This window comes from Nicotiana tomentosiformis, chromosome 2, assembly GCF_000390325.3.
Source record: "Nicotiana tomentosiformis chromosome 2, ASM39032v3, whole genome shotgun sequence".
Taxonomy (NCBI): domain Eukaryota; kingdom Viridiplantae; phylum Streptophyta; class Magnoliopsida; order Solanales; family Solanaceae; genus Nicotiana; species Nicotiana tomentosiformis.
Window position 1 is genome coordinate 54,341,770 of NC_090813.1, and position 19,614 is coordinate 54,361,383.

At 37.8% G+C, this 19,614-nt stretch overlaps 3 protein-coding genes across 3 annotated transcripts; 1 reads left to right on the plus strand and 2 right to left on the minus strand.

The window, feature by feature from the left end:
* Positions 1-986: 986 nt before the first annotated feature.
* On the minus strand, positions 987-2,123 carry LOC104109865 (probable leucine-rich repeat receptor-like protein kinase At1g35710). Its single transcript, XM_009619240.2, has 3 exons — positions 1,868-2,123; positions 1,635-1,778; positions 987-1,285 (listed from the first exon to the last, which is right to left on the minus strand). Exons 1-3 carry the CDS (start codon positions 2,121-2,123, stop codon positions 987-989), a joined length of 699 nt encoding a protein of 232 aa, XP_009617535.2.
* Positions 2,124-10,754: 8,631 nt separating this feature from the next.
* LOC104086957 (probable LRR receptor-like serine/threonine-protein kinase At3g47570) lies at positions 10,755-14,211 on the plus strand. The gene is made up of 3 exons (XM_018767624.3): positions 10,755-11,727; positions 11,969-13,609; positions 13,714-14,211. Exons 2-3 carry the CDS (start codon positions 12,631-12,633, stop codon positions 14,097-14,099), a joined length of 1,365 nt encoding a protein of 454 aa, XP_018623140.3. The 5' UTR covers positions 10,755-11,727; positions 11,969-12,630; the 3' UTR covers positions 14,100-14,211.
* Positions 14,212-14,298: 87 nt separating this feature from the next.
* Positions 14,299-15,643, minus strand: LOC104087900 (protein EXORDIUM-like 7). Its single transcript, XM_009592508.2, has one exon. The coding sequence runs from the start codon at positions 15,470-15,472 to the stop codon at positions 14,453-14,455; it is 1,020 nt and encodes a 339-aa protein (XP_009590803.3). The 5' UTR covers positions 15,473-15,643; the 3' UTR covers positions 14,299-14,452.
* Positions 15,644-19,614: the final 3,971 nt, after the last annotated feature.

Here is a 19,614-nt window from a genome sequence, read left to right on the forward strand (position 1 = left end):
TCCACGTTATGGGCGTCTCGAGCTACGGATCGAGTACCGCCCTGAATGCTCTTTTTCGGTTCGGAACGTTGGTTCGCCTCAAAATCCACTTGTGAATTGACATCTAATGGTGCTCCGACTCGGATTTCAGGTACTCCGACTCAAGCTTCAGTGACATCGTTTAGTGGCCTTCCGGCCCTGGGTATCAAGTTTTTGGTTTCATCCTGAATGCCAGCTTCGTGGTCGAAAGGTAAAGCCATGAATCGAGGGTTTGCTATTGCTGACTCGGAGTTGTGAACTGGTGTGTATTATGGATTTGTATCAAACAACCACTGTTATCCTTAGCCCCACGGTGGATGCCAAACTGTTTACCCGAAAAATCGGATAGTTAAATTTATAAGTAGTTCTAAAGATATGTGATATAGCTTGACATAAATTATACGTAGAAGTGGAAATATTTGGATTCTTGGCTATAGAAATGAGATATAAATTATTGAATTAGAAGAATGAGTATGTTGAGTAAAACAAGCTTAAGAGATTTACTCTTCAATAAATAGAAGTAGTCTTGTCTTACAATGTGTCCGTCCTTTGTGCTTACAAGGATTCTCCCTTTATAGTAGAGGGATCTTACTTTATTTATAATAAAAAATATATAGTGGAGAACCCATGATGAATTGTCTTTTCCTCGATTCCTGCCAAGATTCCCTCCCTTAGTGCGGTTGCAACGGCTCCTGTATGCGAGCTCGATACGGGCTCGAGCTCGGTATTAGATCGAGACCTCGGCCTTGAGTTCGAGTTCGACATTCGGGGTGGGTGTCAATCGGTTTGTGCATCTCCGACAACCTTCTCTTTGCCCTGCGGTTCGATTTGGTCATGGGCTTGATAATGAACCCGAGCCGATTCCTCGGTCGGTCTTGGAGCTCGAGGCTTGTATGTACTATCCTCGGAACTCTTCTCGAGCTCTCACTTCGATCGCTTACCATTCGAAAACGTACAGAGGCCGAAATCTATTTCGACCGTATACAATTCCTCAAACTGGTAACGTTCCCTAAGCACGCTGGCACTGAACCAGAAAAATAATTTCCTGACAAATCTAATGCACCAAGACTCTTTAAATTGCAGATAACATTTGGTATGGTTCCTTCTATCTTGTTTCCATATAGGTAAAGTTCTTGAAGTTTCAACATGTCTTGGACAGTTTTTGGAATATGTCCAGCCAACTCATTGTTTTGCAGACTCATCCTTGTCATTCCAGTAAGATTACCAATTTCTTCAGGAATGATGCCCATCAGTTTACAACCCTGTCCTTCAAAAATTTGCATAGCAGAAAAATTTCAAACTGATGCAGGAAAAACACCATCTAATGAATTCTCAGCAAAACTGAGAACCCTTAATTTCCTACAGTTTGTTAAAGATGTCAGGAAGCTCATTGCCGAATCACTGGAAAAATCATTCCATTGCAAGTTTAGCATCTCAAGGTATTCTAAGTTACCAAGTGACTCAGGAATTGGGCCTGTGAAACTATTGATTTCGAGATCAAGACCTCTAAGTCTTGAGGAATTTGAGATAGAAGCAGGGATAAAACCACTCATAATATGCACAATTAAAGTTTTCTATGCTGGACATTCCATGGCCTAAATCTGATGGTAGAGTACCTGAAAGCCTGTTTTGTTCAAGTGCTAGGTTCTGCAGTGCTGACATGTTGAAAATGCTTGCAGGGATAGAACAAGTAAACTCATTCTGGTATAATGACAGTGTTTGTAGTTTCTTAAGATTACCTAACTCCACAGGTATCTCTCCTATCAAGTGGGGAAAATATGAGTATCAATTTGACGGAAGAGAAAAAATAAGCAAACTTCAAATTTCTTGTAAGGAAATATCATACTACCTCCCAATTGCTGTACTCCAAGATATAATTCTGTAAGATCTCTCAAGTTGGCTAACTCTCTTGGTACAGTTCCAATGAACTTATTTTTAGACAATATCAAGATATCAAGCTTTCTGCATTTTTCTAAGTTTGGTAGAATAATGCCATCTAGGTAGTTGTTTGAGATGGCAAGCACTTCCAAGTCTGGAAGATGGTCACATATAGTTGTTGGAAGTTTACCAGTAAGATTGTTGCTGGTAAGAATAATCTTTTGCATTGTCGTAATGTTAAAGATTGATGGTGGGATAGAGCCAGTAAGCTGGTTCTCTTGCAGGTATAACGAAGTCAGGTAATGAAGAGCACCGAGTTCTTGAGGGATCTCTCCTATCAAGTGGAGGAAATATATGAGTACTTTCGACTGCGAGAGAGAAAAAAGGAAGAAGATTTCTGATTTCTCTTAAGGAAATATCATACTACCTTCCAAGTGCTATCCTCCAAGAGCTAATCCTGTAAGAGCTGTTATGTTGCCTAACTCTTTCGGTACAGTTCCAGTGAACTCATTATTAGCCAATGACAAGATTTGAAGCTTTATGCATTTTTCTAGGTTTGGTGGAATAATGCCATCTAGGATGTTTTCTGAGAGGTAAAGCCCTTCCAAGTTTGGAAGATGGTCACATATAGTTGTTGGAAACTTACCAGTAAGATTATTTTTTAGAAAGAGTAATGATTTACATTGTTGTAATGTTAAAGATTGATGGTGGTATAGGGCCTCTAAGCTGGTTATCTTGCAGATCTAGGATAGTCATATAACGAAGATCACCAAGTTCTCAAGGGATCTCTCCTTTGAGATAATTTCCAGACATAACTCTTTCAGTTGTGATAGATTGGAAAGGGAAGATGGGATTCCTCCGAAAAATTGGTTTCTGAATAGGCAAACAAAGCGAAAGTTTGGTAACAAGCTTAAAATGATGGAATAGCACCAGTGAAGTTATTTCTTGAGCAACGAAACATTTTCAACCTCTACAAATGAGCCAATTCTTGTGGAAACTCCCCATGGAAAGTGTTGTTGCTGATGATGAGGGAAGAGAGAAATGTGAGGTTTCCAAGGTGTGCAGGAATAGTACCATGAAGTTGCATGCTTGAAATGTACAAAGCTAGGATTCTATGGTGGCGAGAGCTGCAAGTGATTCCAACCCAGCTGCAAACTGGGCTAAAAGAATACCAGTCAGTTGCTAAGATGTTGTTAGGATCAACAGAAATGTGTTGGAGACGATGAAGTTTTGCACAAAAATGTCTAGAATTTTCTGATTAGGAAGTACAATTACTACATTGTTCCAAAATATTCTCATAGTGCTCAACACATTACACTATATATTTTAATCGTTTATTACCATTATTACATTGTTCTAGAATATTCTCTTAGTGCTCAGCACATTACACCATGTATTTTAATTGTTTATTCCCATAGTGCTCAGCACATTACACCATGTATTTTAATTATTTCTTCCTTCCTTGTATTTATTTTATGTACACCTTTATACAAGCTAATAGAACATTGCCACTTGGTAATATAGCATGTAGCCCTAGATTCATTCCTTTTGTATATAATCCTAGGTATGTACAGTGACTAAACACACATTTTATTGAATATACAAAAAAGTAATCTTCAAATCATTCTCTCATTTTGTCATGGTTTCAGAGCAGGTTTGATTCTGCTATCATTTTCTGTTTTCTCAGTCATAATTCAGTTTTCCTTCTCATTTGTCTTCTTCTCTTAAGCTTGTCTGCTATGGGTTCTTAACCACAGTTGGCTGATACTCTAGCTTCTCCTACTACCACCACCAATGCTCCTGCACCTACAGTTACCATTGCTTCAGGAGTGACTGACTCTACTCACCCTTAATACCTTCATCCTTCTGGCTATCCAGGGATGAACCTTGTGTCCTCAGCTTTTGATGGAAAAAGATATGGAGGTTGGAGAAGGGCAGTCATTATTGCCTTATCTGCAAAGAACAAGCTGGGATTTATCGATGGTACCCTGGTTGTCCCTAAGGTGGGTTGCTCTGATGGTAAGCACCCTTCACTTCCAACCAAGAGGTTGTGAGTTCGAGTCACCCCAAGAGCAAGGTGGGGAGTTCTTGGAGGAAAGGATGGCGAGGGTCATTTGGAAATAGCCTCTCTACCCTAAGGTAGGGGTAAGGTCTGCATACACACTACCCTCCCCAAACTCTACTAGTGGGATTATACTGGGTTGTTGTTGTATCCGGAAAGGGAGCATGTTTTGTTTGACTTTTCCCCCCTTTTTCTACCAGTGCCAGCATGATTTAGGTTACATTTCTTCTTCTGATCCTAACAATATCTTAAGGGGTGGGACACCAAACAAAAAAGATAGAAAAAGGGGGGAAAAGTCAAACAAAACATGCTCCCTTTTCGGATACAACAACAACAAAGTATAATCTCACTAGTGGGGTTTGAGGAGGGTAGTGTGTACGTAGACCTTACCCCTACCCTGGGGTAGAGAGACTGTTTTCGATAGACCTTCGGCTCCCTCCCTCCAAGAACTCCCCACCTTGCTCTTGGGTGACTCGAACCCACAACCTCTTGGTTGGAAGTGGAGGGTAATAGAGCAACACTCTTGTGCAGCTTTCCATATACCCTACAAGAAATGCCAAACTAGCTGTGTAATATAAAGACGGCTGCAGCAAGTTACTATCCATTGTTCATTGTCAATAACTCTCCTGGTTACCTCTTTCTTATCTGAGCCTTGACGAACTTAGTCATTGGACTATACCTAAGAATAGCACTCTTTGACCCATCATTTAGATTTATCTACTAAATGCTTATCTCTTCTAAATGGTTGTTCAAGATTTGCTACTTTTACAGTCCAAGATCAATTCAACATGGCTTGGGAAAATAAAGTTGCTAGGAAAGAAATAACATTTGAACAGTTCCGCTTAGATCTTCGTGACTTTTGATGTTTCTAACATTTTTCAGAGAAACATGCTTTGAAAATTTATATGGTCAGTCAAAAATCAAGCACTTCTATCAACATCTCAATTCAAAAACTTCTGACGTTATCTCCAGATATTTGTTTCAGTTTGGTTAGTGTGTACACAACTCCAATATTTCTGATCTTTCAAGCTTTAAGATTACAGCTTTTTCATGGCCAGTGTGAAAGAAAGATTAATCAAAGGGATGACAACCTCAGAAAGAAACTCAAAGTTGACTTAGCGTTCCTTCTTAAGATCTAGTGATGCAAAATCACCATCAGACTTAATGTTCTTGTTCAGAAGAAAATTCCACTCGTTTCTGTGAAAAGTAGGTGTGATGTTCAGGTTCTTTTAAGTGTAATGATCGGAAACCCGGGTAGTGCGGAATTTAGCCGAATAACGTTATAATGACAATAACAAAGACAATGTAAGTTGATAACTGTTGAAATTGTCAAAAGTCCCACATCCGTGGATGACAATTTTGAATAGGAATTTCACCCTACAAAAGGAGGCCTAATGTTTAGGATTTTAAAAACACCTCTCATTTGCCTTTTTTTTATCTTCTTAGGACATTTGTATCTTCTCTCTTTAGTATTATTTCACTTGTAATTTTGGAGTGGAATAAAATATTGATTGTGTCCGAGGAAGTAGGCAAAATTGGCCGAACCTCGTAAAACCTGGTGTTCTTTTATTGTTGTCTTATTGTCTTGTTTATTATTTAGTGGTTGTCATAATTTTTGGTATAGTAGTTGTGATTCACACTATATACATTTGGCTTCCGCAACAATTGGTATCAGAGCCAGATTACTGTCTAAGTATGCTCTGTGGTTGCAGCATAGTCTGATCTTCCACATCAGAAAAGATCTATCTTGGTAACTGAGTCAAAGTCCTGCCTGAGTATGCTCTGTGGTTGCAGCTTAGTCTGATCTTCCACACCAGAAATGAAATAATCTTGATTTGTGTCGTCAGATACTAAATAATATTTGTGTCAAAATGGGAGACAATAAACAAGAAGAATCTACATCAAGTGTCAATAATACGTCATCGTTGGCATCTTCGCTTATGACAAGAATTATGTCAAATGTGAAATTTACGGTAGAAATTTTTGACGGGTCAGGACATTTTAGGATGTGGCAGGGCGAGGTTCTAGATGTTCTTTTTCAACAAGGGCTAGATCTTGCCATTGAAGAAAAGAAGCCAGATGTTATTGGAGAAGAAGATTGGAAAATCATCAATCGCGTTGCTTGCGGTACCATTCGATCCTATCTTGCTAGAGAGCAGAAATATCCATACACAAAGGAAACTTCTGCACGTAAATTATGGAAAGCACTGGAGGATAAATTTTTGAAGAAAAACAGTCAAAATAAATTGTACATGAAGAAGAGACTGTTTCGCTTCACTTATGTTCCTGGTACCACAATGAATGAACATATCACCAGTTTCAATAAGTTGGTCACAGATTTGCAAAATATGGATGCAACTTTTGATGATGGTGACTTGGCCTTGATGTTGTTGGGGTCACTTCCTAATGAGTACGAGCACCTTGAAACTACTCTACTCCATGGAAATGACGAAACTTCTCTCAGAGAAGTTTGTTCGGCTTTGTACAGGTATGAACAAAGAAAGGGAGAAAAACAGAAGGGCGGAGAAGGAGAAGCACTAATTGTGAGGGGTCGTCCTCAAAATCAAACGAGGACTAAGAAGGGAAGATCCAAGTCGAGATCTAGACCCAGCAAAGATGAATGTGCCTTTTGTCGAGAAAAGGGGCACTGGAAGAAAGACTGTCCGAAGTTGAAGAATAAGGCCAGACATAACAATGGAAAGGCCATTATGGATTCAAATGTAGCTGATTGTGATGATTCAGACTTCTCATTAGTTACAACAGAGTTATCAACATCATCAGACATATGGTTGATGGACTCGGCTTGTAGCTATCATATGTGTCCCAACAAGGACTGGTTCGTGAATTTTCAAGAAGGAGAATATGGAGTCATCCACACAGCGGATAACAGCCCTCTTACCTCATATGGCATTGGTTCAATAAGATTAAGGAGCCATGATGGAATGATCAGAACATTAACAGATGTTCGATATGTACCGGGTTTGAAGAAGAATCTCATCTCTGTGGGAGCCCTAGAATCAAAAGGGTTCAAAATCATTGCAGAAAATGGAGTGATGAGAATATGCTCCGGTGCACTAGTGGTAATGAAGGCCAATCGGAAGAACAATAACATGTACTGCTATCGTGGTAGCACAGTTATTGGGACAGCAACAGTGACATCCAGTGATGACAAAGAGGCAGAAGCAACCAGGCTATGGCACATGCGCTTGGGACATGCTGGAGGAAAATCCTTGAAAGCTCTATCTAATCAAGGATTGTTAAAAGGCGTAAAGACTTGCAACTTGGAGTTTTGTGAGCATTGTGTCAAAGGGAAACAGACAAGGGTTAAATTTGGTACAGCGATCCATAATACTAAAGGCATTTTGGATTATGTACACTCTGATGTTTGGGGTTCTTCCAAAACACCTTCATTGGGTGGGAAGCACTATTTTGTAACCTTTGTTGATGATTTTTCCCGAAGAGTGTGGGTGTATACAATTGAAGAGGAAAGATGAAGTGTTGGGAATTTTTCTCAAATGGAAGACGATGGTGGAGAATCAAACAGGCAGGAGGATCAAGTGTATTCGCACAGACAATGGAGGTGAATACAAAAATGATCATTTCAATAAGGTCTGTGAAAATGATGGCATCGTCCGACACTTCACTGTCAGACATACACCACAACAGAATGGAGTGGCAGAACGTATGAACCGAACTTTACTGGAGAAGGTACGGTGTATGTTGTCCAATGCTGACTTGGGCAAAGAATTTTGGGCTGAGGCAATTACATATGCATGCCACCTCATTAATCGTCTACCATCTGTTGCTATTGATGGCAAGACACCTTTTGAAAAATGGTATGGAAAACCTGCTGTAGATTATGACTCTTTGCACGTGTTTGGCTCAATTGCATACTATCATGTGAAAGAGTCAAAATTGGATCCGAGAGCAAAGAAGGCTATATTTATGGGGATTACTTCTGGAGTCAAATGATACCGCTTATGGTGTCCAAAGACAAGGAATATTATATTCAGCAGAGATGTTACCTTTGATGAATCTTCCATAACAGATAAGGTGACAGTTGAAGATGTCAAACAAACTGGTGGTGCATCAAAGCAAGTGGAGTTTGAGGGAAAATTTATTTTTCCTACACAAGAAGCAGAGGAGGAAACTCATGAAGATTACCCTCTGGAAGAAGAGCCAGTAGAGAGGGAGATTCCAACTCAGGAACCTCGACAACAACTTGAATCAATAGCAACCAGCAGGCCAAAAAGGACAATAACGAAACCTGTTCATCTCATAGAGACGGTTGCTTGTGAAACCTCAATTGTAGCTGATGGTGTTCCTACCACTTATAAAGACATAATCCAAAGTTCAGAAGAAGATAAGTGGAGGATTGCCATCAATAAAAAAATGCAGTCCCTTCATCAGAATCATACATGGAAATTGGCCAATTTCCCGAAGGGAAAGAAAACAATTGGGTGCAAATGGATATTTGCAAAGAAAGAAGGATTTTCTAACCAAGAAGATGTTCGCTACAAAGCAAGATTGGTGGCCAAAGGATATGCTCAGAAGTAGGGAATTGATTACAATGAAGTATTTTCTCCAGTTGTAAAATATTCCTCCATTAGAATTATGTTGGCTTTGGTAGCACATTTGGATTTGGAACTAGTTCAGATGGATGTAAAAACTGCGTTTTTACATGAAAACTTGGAGGAGGAAATCTACATGAATCAGCCAGAAGGATTCAAAGTTGCTGAAAAAGAAAATATGGTATGCAAACTTGAAAAATCGTTGTACGGATTGAAACAATCTTCTAGACAATGGTACAAGCGATTTGACAAGTTTATGTTGCGGCAAGGGTACAAGAGAAGCAAATACGATCATTGTGTGTATTTGCGCAAACTTAATGATGGTTCCTTTGTATATCTTCTCCTATATGTTGATGATATGTTGATAACTTCCAAGAATTCGGAAGAAATTGATAAGTTGAAGATTCAACTGAAGGAGGAGTTCGAGATGAAGGATCTGGGTGAGGCAAAGAAAATTCTTGGCATGGAGATAATAAGAGATAGACGTTCAAAGAAACTCTGTTTATCTCAGAAAGAATATTTGAAGAGAGTACTACAGCGTTTTGGCATAGATAAGAAGACTAAATCAATTAGTACGCCACTTGCTCCCCATTTTAAGCTAAGTACTACTATGTCGCCAAAGGATGAAACTGAACAGGAGTATATGTCAAGGGTACCATATGCAAATGCTGTTGGTAGCTTGATGTATGCAATGGTTTGTACGAGACCTGACATTTCACAAGCTCGTTGGAGTTATTAGCAGATATATGCATAATCCAGGAAAGGAGCATTGGCAAGCTGTGAAATGGATTCTACGGTATATTCATAGTACTGTAGATGTTGGGTTAGTTTTTGAGCAGGAAGGCAATCAGTCTGTAGTTGGATATTGTGACTCAGATTTTGCGGGTGATCTGGACAAACAAAGGTCAACTACTGGTTATGTGTTTATTTTTGCAAAGGCACCAGTTAGTTGGAAGTCTACTTTGCAGTCAACAGTTGCTTTGTCTACAACAGAGGAAGAGTACATGGCTATTACATAGGCTGTGAAGGAGGCAATTTGGCTTCAGGGGTTGCTAAAGGAGCTTGGTATTGAACAAAAAAATATTATAATTTTTTGTGATAGTCAAAGTGCTATTCAATTAGCGAAGAACCAAGTTTATCATGCAAGGACGAAGCACATTGATGTTCGGTATCATTTCGTACGAGAAATCATAGAAGAAGATGGAGTCACGGTGAAGAAAATTCATACTACGGAGAACCCTGCTGATAAGCTGACAAAAGTGGTGACTGCGGTCAAGTTTCAACATTGTTTGGATTTGATCAACATTGTTGAACACTAAAGATTGAAGATGAAGACACAACCAAAATTTGTTATTGAGAGAAAATTGAAGATGTGGAATTTTGCCAAGGTGGAGATTTGTTGAAATTGGCAAAAGTACCACATCGGTGGATGACAATTTTGAATGAGAATTTCACCCTATAAAAGGAGGCCTAATGTTTAGGATTTAAATACACCTCTCATTTGCCTTTTATCTTCTTAAGGCATTTGTATCTTCTCTCTTTAGTATTATTTCACTTGTAATTTTGGAGTGGAATAAAATATTGATTGTGTCCGAGGAAGTAGGCAAAATTGGCCGAACCTCGTAAATTCTGGTGTTCTTTTATTGTTGTCTTATTGTCTTGTTTATTATTTAGTGGTTGTCATAATTTTTGGTATAGTAGTTGTGACTCATTCACACTATATATATTTGGCTTCCGCAACAATAACAACATCAATTAAAGCATATAAAGAAGGCACTAATTTAACGTGGTTCGGTGAGTGTGACCTACGTCCACAAGCGGAGAAGAGCAATTTTACTATAGCAACATGAGTACAAAAGAGTGTACAAAATTAGAGTAAATACTCTAATTAATCCCAAATCCTCCCGAGAGAATAACTTCATAAGATCACTCAAAAAAAAAGGAGATCACACAAGTGTTTTCCAACACTCAACTCTCTTACAAACAACTCTCAATAAGGGAGGAGAGGAAGAAATAAGAAATAAAGACTCAAATCTTGTTGGTGTGTTTGGAATGAGCTAGAATCAGCTCAATTTATAGTGAGAGGAATTGGAGTTGCTTGGCTATAATTTGGCCAGCAACTCTCAATTCTTATGGTCTTAAATTGGTCACCAAGGCCTCTTAGAACAAGGCCAAAATAAGGCCAGATCATTACATTAAGTTTCTATAACTTACTCCTAGAAAGCATGAATATCCAATGAGCCATGACTTCAAAACACATATTTGTGAAGAGTGTCTTCCAAAGTGTAATGGAGAAAGGCTGTATTCATCTTGCTGTTGTGCTTTTGCTGCTTCAGCAAATGAGTACTTGTTTGTCGATCGCCAATATCACTACTGATCAAACAGCACTTCTTACCTTGCGATCTCAATTTTCTTTATATAATTCTCATCACCTCTTAGCAAGAAACTGGTCCATTTTCACCCCTACTTGTAGTTGGATTGGAGTTACTTGTGGCTCTCGCCACCAAAGAGTCACTGCCTTAAATCTTTCTAGTATGAACCTTAAAGGAATGGTTCCACCACAGCTTGGAAATCTCTCATTTCTCATTTCCCTCGATATCAGAAACAATAGCTTCTATGGGAGTTTGCCTGAGGAGTTAGCTCGTTTGAGGAGATTGAAAATGATCAATGTCATGAATAACAATTTTACTGGTGCAATCCCATCATTTTTCGGTCTGTTACCAAACCTCCATTCCTTGTACCTTTCGTTTAACCAATTTTCGGGTAATATCCCTCCATCCCTTTTTAATATAACAAAACTAAAGTATTTAAGACTACGAGGGAATTTTCTTGGTGGAGAAATTCCTCAAGAAATCAGTAGACTTTGTTGCCTGACTTCCATAGACCTGCAAGATAATAAGCTTATAGGCTCTATACCACCAACTATGTTTAACCAGTCATCACTTAAACAGATTGGTTTAACAAAGAACAACCTTTATGGGAAACTTCCTGGAAATATATGTGACAATCTTCCAGATTTAGAGGCACTTGCACTTTCAAGCAATCGGTTTGATGGCTTGATTCCTCCAAATTTGCAGAACTGCTCAAAACTTCAAATATTATCATTGTCTCAAAATGATTTCACTGGAACCATACCAACAGAGATCGGGAACTTAACTATGCTGACAGCACTACAGCTTGGAGTTACCTACTTGAAAGGTATTATTTTCTTATGTTCATCTAGCAAGACATGCAAGTGCTTTTCAAGCATATATTTCCCCTCGAAGCATCTAAAATGGGATTCATCAATTTCGCGTGCTATTTAGTTTCAAGAGATGTCTTTCTATTTCTCCACATGCATTTTGGATGTTCGGTTAATTTTAATTTTTGTCCCTTTTCCTCACTGCCACTTCAATTAAATTCAGTCACTTGTGTGTTATTGAGTTTCCTAATTTAACAGGTGAAATACCAATGGAGATTGGATATCTTCAAAAGCTCCAAATATTCGGGTTGTATCAAAATAATGCTGAGTGGCTCAATTCCAGCAAGCATTTTCAACATTTCATCCCTCCAAATCTTGACCATTGTGGATTGTCAGCTTTCAGGGAGTCTCCCATTAAATGTAGGCCAAGGGACACCAAATCTCAATGAAATTTATTTGGGAATAAATAATCTCAGTGGCCTCTTCCCTGCTTCAATCTCTAATGCATCAAAACTCATTGCTCTAGACCTTTCAAACGCTTTTCAGGCTCCATTCCTGATTCCCTAAGTAAGTTAGAATTCCTTCAACTTCTACAGTTAGGGCAAAACAAGTTGATCAACCAGAATCCCTCTTCAGAATTAACCTTCCTGACTTCATTGACCAGATGTCGAAATCTAAGAGAACTGGTCATTGGTCCAAATCCCTTGAATGGCATTCTTCCGGCTTCTATTGGTAATTTCTCGAGCTCTCTTAAAGAAATTTCTGCACCTGGGTGCAAACTCTGCGGCATTATACCAGAAGAAATTGGAAACCTAACAAATGTTATTAGCATAAATCTATTTGTCAATGATTTGACAGGGTTCATCCCTAAAACTGTTAGAGGTTTGCAGAAGATTCAAAGGTTTTTTATACAAAGTAACATGATAAGTGGGACTATTCCAGATGAAATTTGCTCTTTACAAAATATTGGAGACCTGACTGTTAGGCAAAATAGAATTTCAGGTCCATTACCGTCGTGTTTGGGGAACCTTACTAGTTTGAGAAATCTTTATTTAGCTTCCAACAGATTGAACTCCAGTTTACCCGAGAGCCTGTGGAGCCTTCAAGATCTATTGATATTTGATGCAGCATCAAATTCATTATGTGGTGTATCAAGGCTCCAAGTGCCACCATGTCAAGTCAACTCTCCGCGAAGGGCGAGGAGAAAAAGAGTGCTTTTCTCGATCCTGTATAGTCTTTTGGGAATAACATCAGTATTTGTTGCATTAGCCGTTGGATTTCTTATTTTAAGAAGAAGAAATAGAAATGAGCCATCAGGATTAACTGATCAGGTATCATCCATGAGGGCCTACGAAAGAGTTTCGTATTATGAACTTCAACAAGCAACAAATGGATTCAGCGCGGACGATTTGCTTGGCATTGGGAGTTTTAGCAAGGTGTACAAAGGGGTAAAGGACGGGATGACATTCTCAGTAAAGGTATTCAAACTGGAACATGAAGGTGCATTCAAGAGCTTTGAAACAGAATGTGAGATCTTACGCAACCTTCGCCATAGGAACCTGACCAAAGTCATAACTTCTTGTTCCCACTCTAAGTTCAAGGCCTTAATATTAGAGTACATGCCAAATGGCACCCTAGACAAATGGTTACACTCTCATGACTTATTCTTAGACATGGTGCATAGGTTGGACATAATGGTAGATGTAGCATCTGCCTTGGACTATCTCCATAACGGTTATTCAGAGCCAGTGGTGCATTGCGATTTGAAGCCTAGCAACATTTTGCTAGATCAAAACATGGTTGGACATTTAAGTGATTTTGGGATTGCGAAATTGTTAGGTGCAGAGGATAGTTTTAGACAAACTAACACTATTGGGACCATTGGATACATTGCGCCAGGTACCTAAATTTCTCCTATTGCCTTTATCTTTCTCACATCATCATTTATCTGTCGAACTATTATGAAATACTTTGAACTGATGATTTCTCACTTGTCGTTGCAGAGTATGGACAAGATGGACTTGTATCAACAAGTTGTGACGTTTACAGTTTTCGTATCGTGATGATGGAAACATTCACAAGGAGGAGGCCTAGTGATGAAATATTTACTGGAGATTTGAGCCTAAAACAATGGGTAAACGACTCGCTTCCTTCTGGAGTTACACAACTAGTGGATGCAGATTTGATGAGACCAAAGGAAGAACCTCTAAATGCAGAGATGCAATGCTTGGTTTCTGTCATGGAATTGGCTTTAAGCTGCACTTCAGTATCACCAGATGCAAGAATCAAAATGAAAGAAGCTCTTTTGGCACTCAAGAAGATAAGAATTCAATTGGTCACCAAGCTGAACTTTGAAGTAAGGCTGAATCCAGAAAGTTCACTCCAATAGAATTTGGAGAAGGCTTGTTATAATAAGAGTAGAATAAAGATAACAGGAAGCAACCTTTTGTTTCTGTCTGTAGGCCAATCTTATTTATTTGTTAGCAAGTCACCTTTATACTACCACCATGTGAATTGATTAGCATTATTTAATAATTTGAAAGCAGGACTAAAGAAAGTTATGGTGAATGAAGTATGCAGAATGCACATTTGGAAACAAAAAAATGACTCTAGTAATTAGCAGAACAGTTGGGGAAAAGAAAGAAATTACATAAAGCAAAAATACTTTAAAGGGGAATAATTTAGCTTGAAAACAATTCTGTACAAGAAGAACATCCTTTTAGCTAGTCAATCATGACTGACCTAATCCATGGCATTAGGACCAAAGCATCTCCTCCTAAGAGGGTTCCAAACCCACTGAACAAGAAATTTTCTCCCTTTAACTCCATGCAAATTGAAACCATTGCCCCATGAATCCTTATACACTTGCCCAACAAATCCACCACCAGCACCAGTCCCATAAACACCTAAGCACAAATCAGCAATCTCAGTAGGTGCAATAGGATCATCCCCAGCATACCAAGCATTCACAAGAGGGTTACTTGAGACCTCAGCAAGCTCATGAGCTATCACACTGATCATTCCATCGACCCCCGGATCGCCATTTGGTGCTCCCATTAAGCTGTTTCCTCCATTTATTGTGCTTGGTGGTGGTTTCCCTGAATTCTTAGGCCAAGCAAAAGGATAAGCACAGAAACCAGGGCATTGTTTCCCACTATAACCTACCCAAGCATAAGGCACTGTCACTCCAAGAATTGATGGGAATGTGAAATAATGAAAACCACATACAGCTCTACAAAATTCTTGAACTTGAACATCATAAGATGTTAACACTAAGTAAACTCCATTCCTATAATTCAAAGGTAGAGATTTTAGGTATGATCTGACTGCATTTTTAATCACATATTGCATAGATAATCTGCTAAGGTACTTTCCTTGTGAGTACTTGAAGTCAAAGAATTCACCAGACAGTGAAATGGTTGAGATGTTTTGGCCAGTTTGATCTGTGTAAAGTCGAACGGTTCGCCACCAATCAGCAACAGAAGGGTGAGGTGCGTAAGAAGAAGAAGAAAATGAGTTGAGAAAGTCTCTAATGGTTGCTTGATGAGAAGGGTTCCATTGACCATACCATATTACATAAAGTTTAATAGGAGAAGAAAGAACAGGGCCCATATGGTATTCAAGATTAACAAGATCAGAAGATCCTTCATAGTTCTTATTTTCATTGTATGGAATCCAAGAAAAAGCAACAAGTGAGAAGCAAGAAGAAGATAGCAGCAACAAGAATTGGAGATAATGAAAAAAGTGAAACTTATTGTCCATTTCTCTAAGCTCTTTGTCAGTATGGAGATAAAGGGTTGCTTTTAAAAGGAGATTTCTTGGGATTTATATAGAGGGAATATTGATGAACTTATGGAGAGATTGGTAGATAGATTGGATTCTTCAAATTACTTTTATATTCTTTCTTTGGAGGGAGACAATGGAATTTGTTGTATCATAATATCATTTTTTACTACCTCTTTTTCTTTATTCCATCTAATGCCTAAAGAAATGGTAGTTGTCCCTGTATGTCTAACCAACCTTCTACAGTAATACATTTTGCACCAGCATTTATACCAATTCTGGTAAACATTGGGATCTGCAATGAAACATTTATTTACATTTGTTAAATATATACATATCCATTGATTGTATACAAATCTCACAGGGTTTTACCAGGATTCCAGACTAATCCTTATCTTAAAGTATTCAACAGAATCCTCATAGTTTTTCACATAATATTAGGACTAATTGTAAGCTCTTTTTAAATATAGTTTTTTTTATTTATTCTATCGCTCTGTGATTCTCTCTCAAACCAATCGGTCAAGTTATTAATCTTAATTCAGGCACACTCTTATTAGTTATTCTGTTGAGCCAACTCTCCCTCCCCCTTTCACCCCTCTTGACTTACCAATTTCTACAATAAAATTATCTATTTTATGCTGAGGTGGACCTATGTAAAGAGAAGAGGAGTCATCGGCTCCCGTTAACCTCGACAAAAAATTCTAGTATATATATATATATATATATATATATATATATATATATATATATATATATATATATATTATCGGATATTTTGTTTGGAACCCTTAAAATCAGAAGTCCGAGTACTGATTGAGCAGTCCGCTTATATGTCCCTCTCCCTTGAAATCTTGGGTTCGCCTTTAATTTTACGCACGGCTTGCAAAGAAAAGGTAACCAGGCCAGAATCAAAATCTTTCTCGTTAAGGATTATTCTCTAAAGAAACAAATTGACTTATTAATCAGATGGCTTTACCAATGGTAAAGCCATAAAAGGTGGTAACATAAACCAAAAGTTGAGTCAAAATCATAAGTGTGAAACCATCACTGTGTTAAAGCAAGCATGTGATAGTGATACCCTTTCTTCTCATTTTGCCTTGTTTGTAGGGTAGTCATTATTCCTTTGTCAATATCTTTGACAATTTATTTCCCCCATCCTAGGAGAAATGTCATATTCACACTTTATATATGGTGGAGTAACATGCATTGACATCTATCTATCCCCCATTTTTCGACTTTAAACTGAGGCAATTGTCAAAGGGTATAAAAGAATAAATTTCCCATTTTTCACTTTCACCTACTATTTCCTGATTTTGCCCAATCTATCTATCATTAATTGAAGAAAAAGTGGAATTTTTCTCTTTGGAGAACAATCATAACCTTCACTTGTTTATTGCATAAAAGCTCTTTAAACTCTAAACTTATTATATTACGAGATTAATTGCAAAGCATATTAATTAGAACTTAGAAGCATATGTACATGCTGATTGGAGAATTTGACAACTCTTGTTCTGTCATAAATTTAATTGGTTGATTACTTGTGGCTTCTAAGGTTAAGAGATCATTTAAGGAAATAACTTAATTTAAATGTTTTTAAAAAATAGCATATATGTACTCAGCAATTTTAACTTCGACATTTATTTAGAACTTCGTTTCTTCATCCATCTCGAAATTTTGAGTATATTTGCGCGTACATACTCAAAATCATCTTTGACTTCTATATATATATATATGCAAGAGAGAAGTTATTTAGTGTACCATTTTCTTCTATTGGACTTCTTATTCCAACATTTGCTCAGAAAATAAAAGGTGATGCTGCTTTACTTTCAATAATAGAAATCCATACAGCTGTTTGGCTAAAATTAAATTTTACTAAGTTTTTCTATCAAAATCAAGAATCTTAGGTAGTAGTTAGGACGCTCAAGGAGATCTTTCTTTTGCACTAATATGAGGAATCAATTTATTCTTTATTCAGAAGAAATTACCTGAATTGGCCGCCATGTTTTTAACTAATGACTACTGAAGTGATACAATGTACTCAAACATTAAAAAAAAATCAAATTAAAGTTCACTTGCAGAACTTAAATATATACTTATAGGAATATATATGACAAGTATACATTGATCACGTCCAACTATGCCTTATAAAAAGGACTAAGCGGTCGTTGCAAATATAATCCGGTTTACAAGTCCGGAGTCGAATCCCACAGAGAACTAAGGCTTAGCTACAACTGTTCAATATTGCAAAGAAACACAAATTCGAATAATTTTCTAGTTATAAAGATTATAATATTTATTTTTATCTAATTAACTAACAAATACTAGAAAGCACTAAAACTATCAATTAACATGGATGAAATTCTATACAAGACTAAGGAGGTCTAGAGTTGTGATTTTTCCTATTGTCGGAATCTTTTCCGCTACGTTTTCTACAAATTTGCCTAAGTCTTCTCTATCGACCATGAGCACTCTAACTGTCATAACTCTCTCCCGAGTAATTACTACAATTTACTAAACATATTCTCCTGAATTACGCTAGCTAGCATTAAGCACAGCTCACTCAGATCGCACCAAGGTTTCGTTATCCCTAAACCCACTTTTAAACCTCTGTATTGATCCCTCATATACGTTTAGGAGTGATGTTGTTCAACAACTACCTAAATATGTACTTTCTCCCGAGTAATACATACTAAATAGGCACAGCTAATTGAGGGCCCTTCAATCAACCACAAGAATAATATAGTTGAACAAATAGAGAAAATACTACGACAAATCTATATTAACGTAACAAGAAAATCATCTTTCAATAGGTTCCATCAAAACCCTAGATTAGAAAGTTAGCTACTCATACTCATATTAACAATATCCCAAATATTTTGCATAATTAAAATACAGAGTAAAGATGAAAAGATGTACAAATAGATGATTCTAACTCCCAAGAGGTGATTCCACCAGCTCTCCTTGCCTCTAGCTTCCCAAAAACGTGGCTGCTGATAGAACCTCTTGGCTGCTGAAACCACCCCCCTTCAAGTGGTATTTTAGGTCTATTTATATGTGTAGAACAAACCCTAAACGTGTGGGCCGGGTCCTAGTCAAAACCCGTAACAAATTAAGTCTTCAAAAACTCGGATTGGACCTGGCGTTAGGCTGGCCTCGCCAGGCTAAAGCCTGGTCCAGCCTGGCCTTAGGCTGGCCTTACCAGGCTAAAGCCTGGTCTCTTCCTTTCACTGTTCTCGAGCACACTTTCAACGTTTAAGTATCCATTTTGCTCTACTTTCATCTCCAATTCACCTACACATAAAATAGACTCCATTATGCACAAATAAAGTGTAATTTATCATTAAATCATGTAAAATGCAAGGCACATAATGTACGAAACTATGGAATTATAGCCACACATCAATACCCCACACTTAAACATTGCTCGTCCTCGAGTAATTAAACTACACTTATAGATACGGCCTTTTTATGCAATTCTCCTAACTCATTACACCAAGAATTTTTAAAATAGTTTAAGCACACAAGTGTGACATCCTCGCCTCAAGATTCGACTCACAAATACCATGCCTTATTCACAATTCACTTATTTACTCTAACATGGATGTCAACAACATTACCTTTTCTTTATGAATCATGTGCCCTCACCCAATCAAAGAGATTAGTTCCACACACAATGAATTTTAAGACCGTAGGAACTCTATATAGGAAGAATTCACTCGCTCTGAGAAATAACATTCATATGCTACAAAAGATGCATCATAGGCTTGCCCGTAGTGTAATACTCTACTAATCGAGTTCATTCAGTCTAAGATCAAGTAGGACTTTCATTGGTTGTAATGTAGGCTGCGGGTCGGGTAGGATACATTTAGATATGAGTGACTACTCCTCCCTTAAGCACTTCAATACATATACTTTTAACACACATCCCATACTTATGCCAAACCAAACATTCCACCTTCACTTCAATTTATATTAACTTCATATTTTTTTTAAGCACAATTACATCAAGAGTCACCACTATCAAGGAATATTTTTCACAGCAATATAGTTGATTTTTCTTTTCTTTCTTTTTCAATTCAAGTGGCTCTTACTTTTTCAAAACAGTGCACCTTTCTCCTTAT

Coding starts and splice junctions, on each gene's coding strand:
- LOC104109865 (XM_009619240.2), bottom strand. CDS start 2,123: ATGCAAAAGATTATTCTTACCAGCAACAATCTTACTGGTAAACTTCCA. Junction 1,779..1,867: donor TGGAGTACAGCAATTGGGAG/GTAGTATGATAT, acceptor CCCACTTGATAG/GAGAGATACCTGTGGAGTTA. Junction 1,286..1,634: donor TGAACAAAACAGGCTTTCAG/GTACTCTACCAT, acceptor AAATTTTTGAAG/GACAGGGTTGTAAACTGATG.
- LOC104086957 (XM_018767624.3), top strand. CDS start 12,631: ATGATAAGTGGGACTATTCCAGATGAAATTTGCTCTTTACAAAATATT. Junction 13,610..13,713: donor CATTGGATACATTGCGCCAG/GTACCTAAATTT, acceptor TTGTCGTTGCAG/AGTATGGACAAGATGGACTT.
- LOC104087900 (XM_009592508.2), bottom strand. CDS start 15,472: ATGGACAATAAGTTTCACTTTTTTCATTATCTCCAATTCTTGTTGCTG.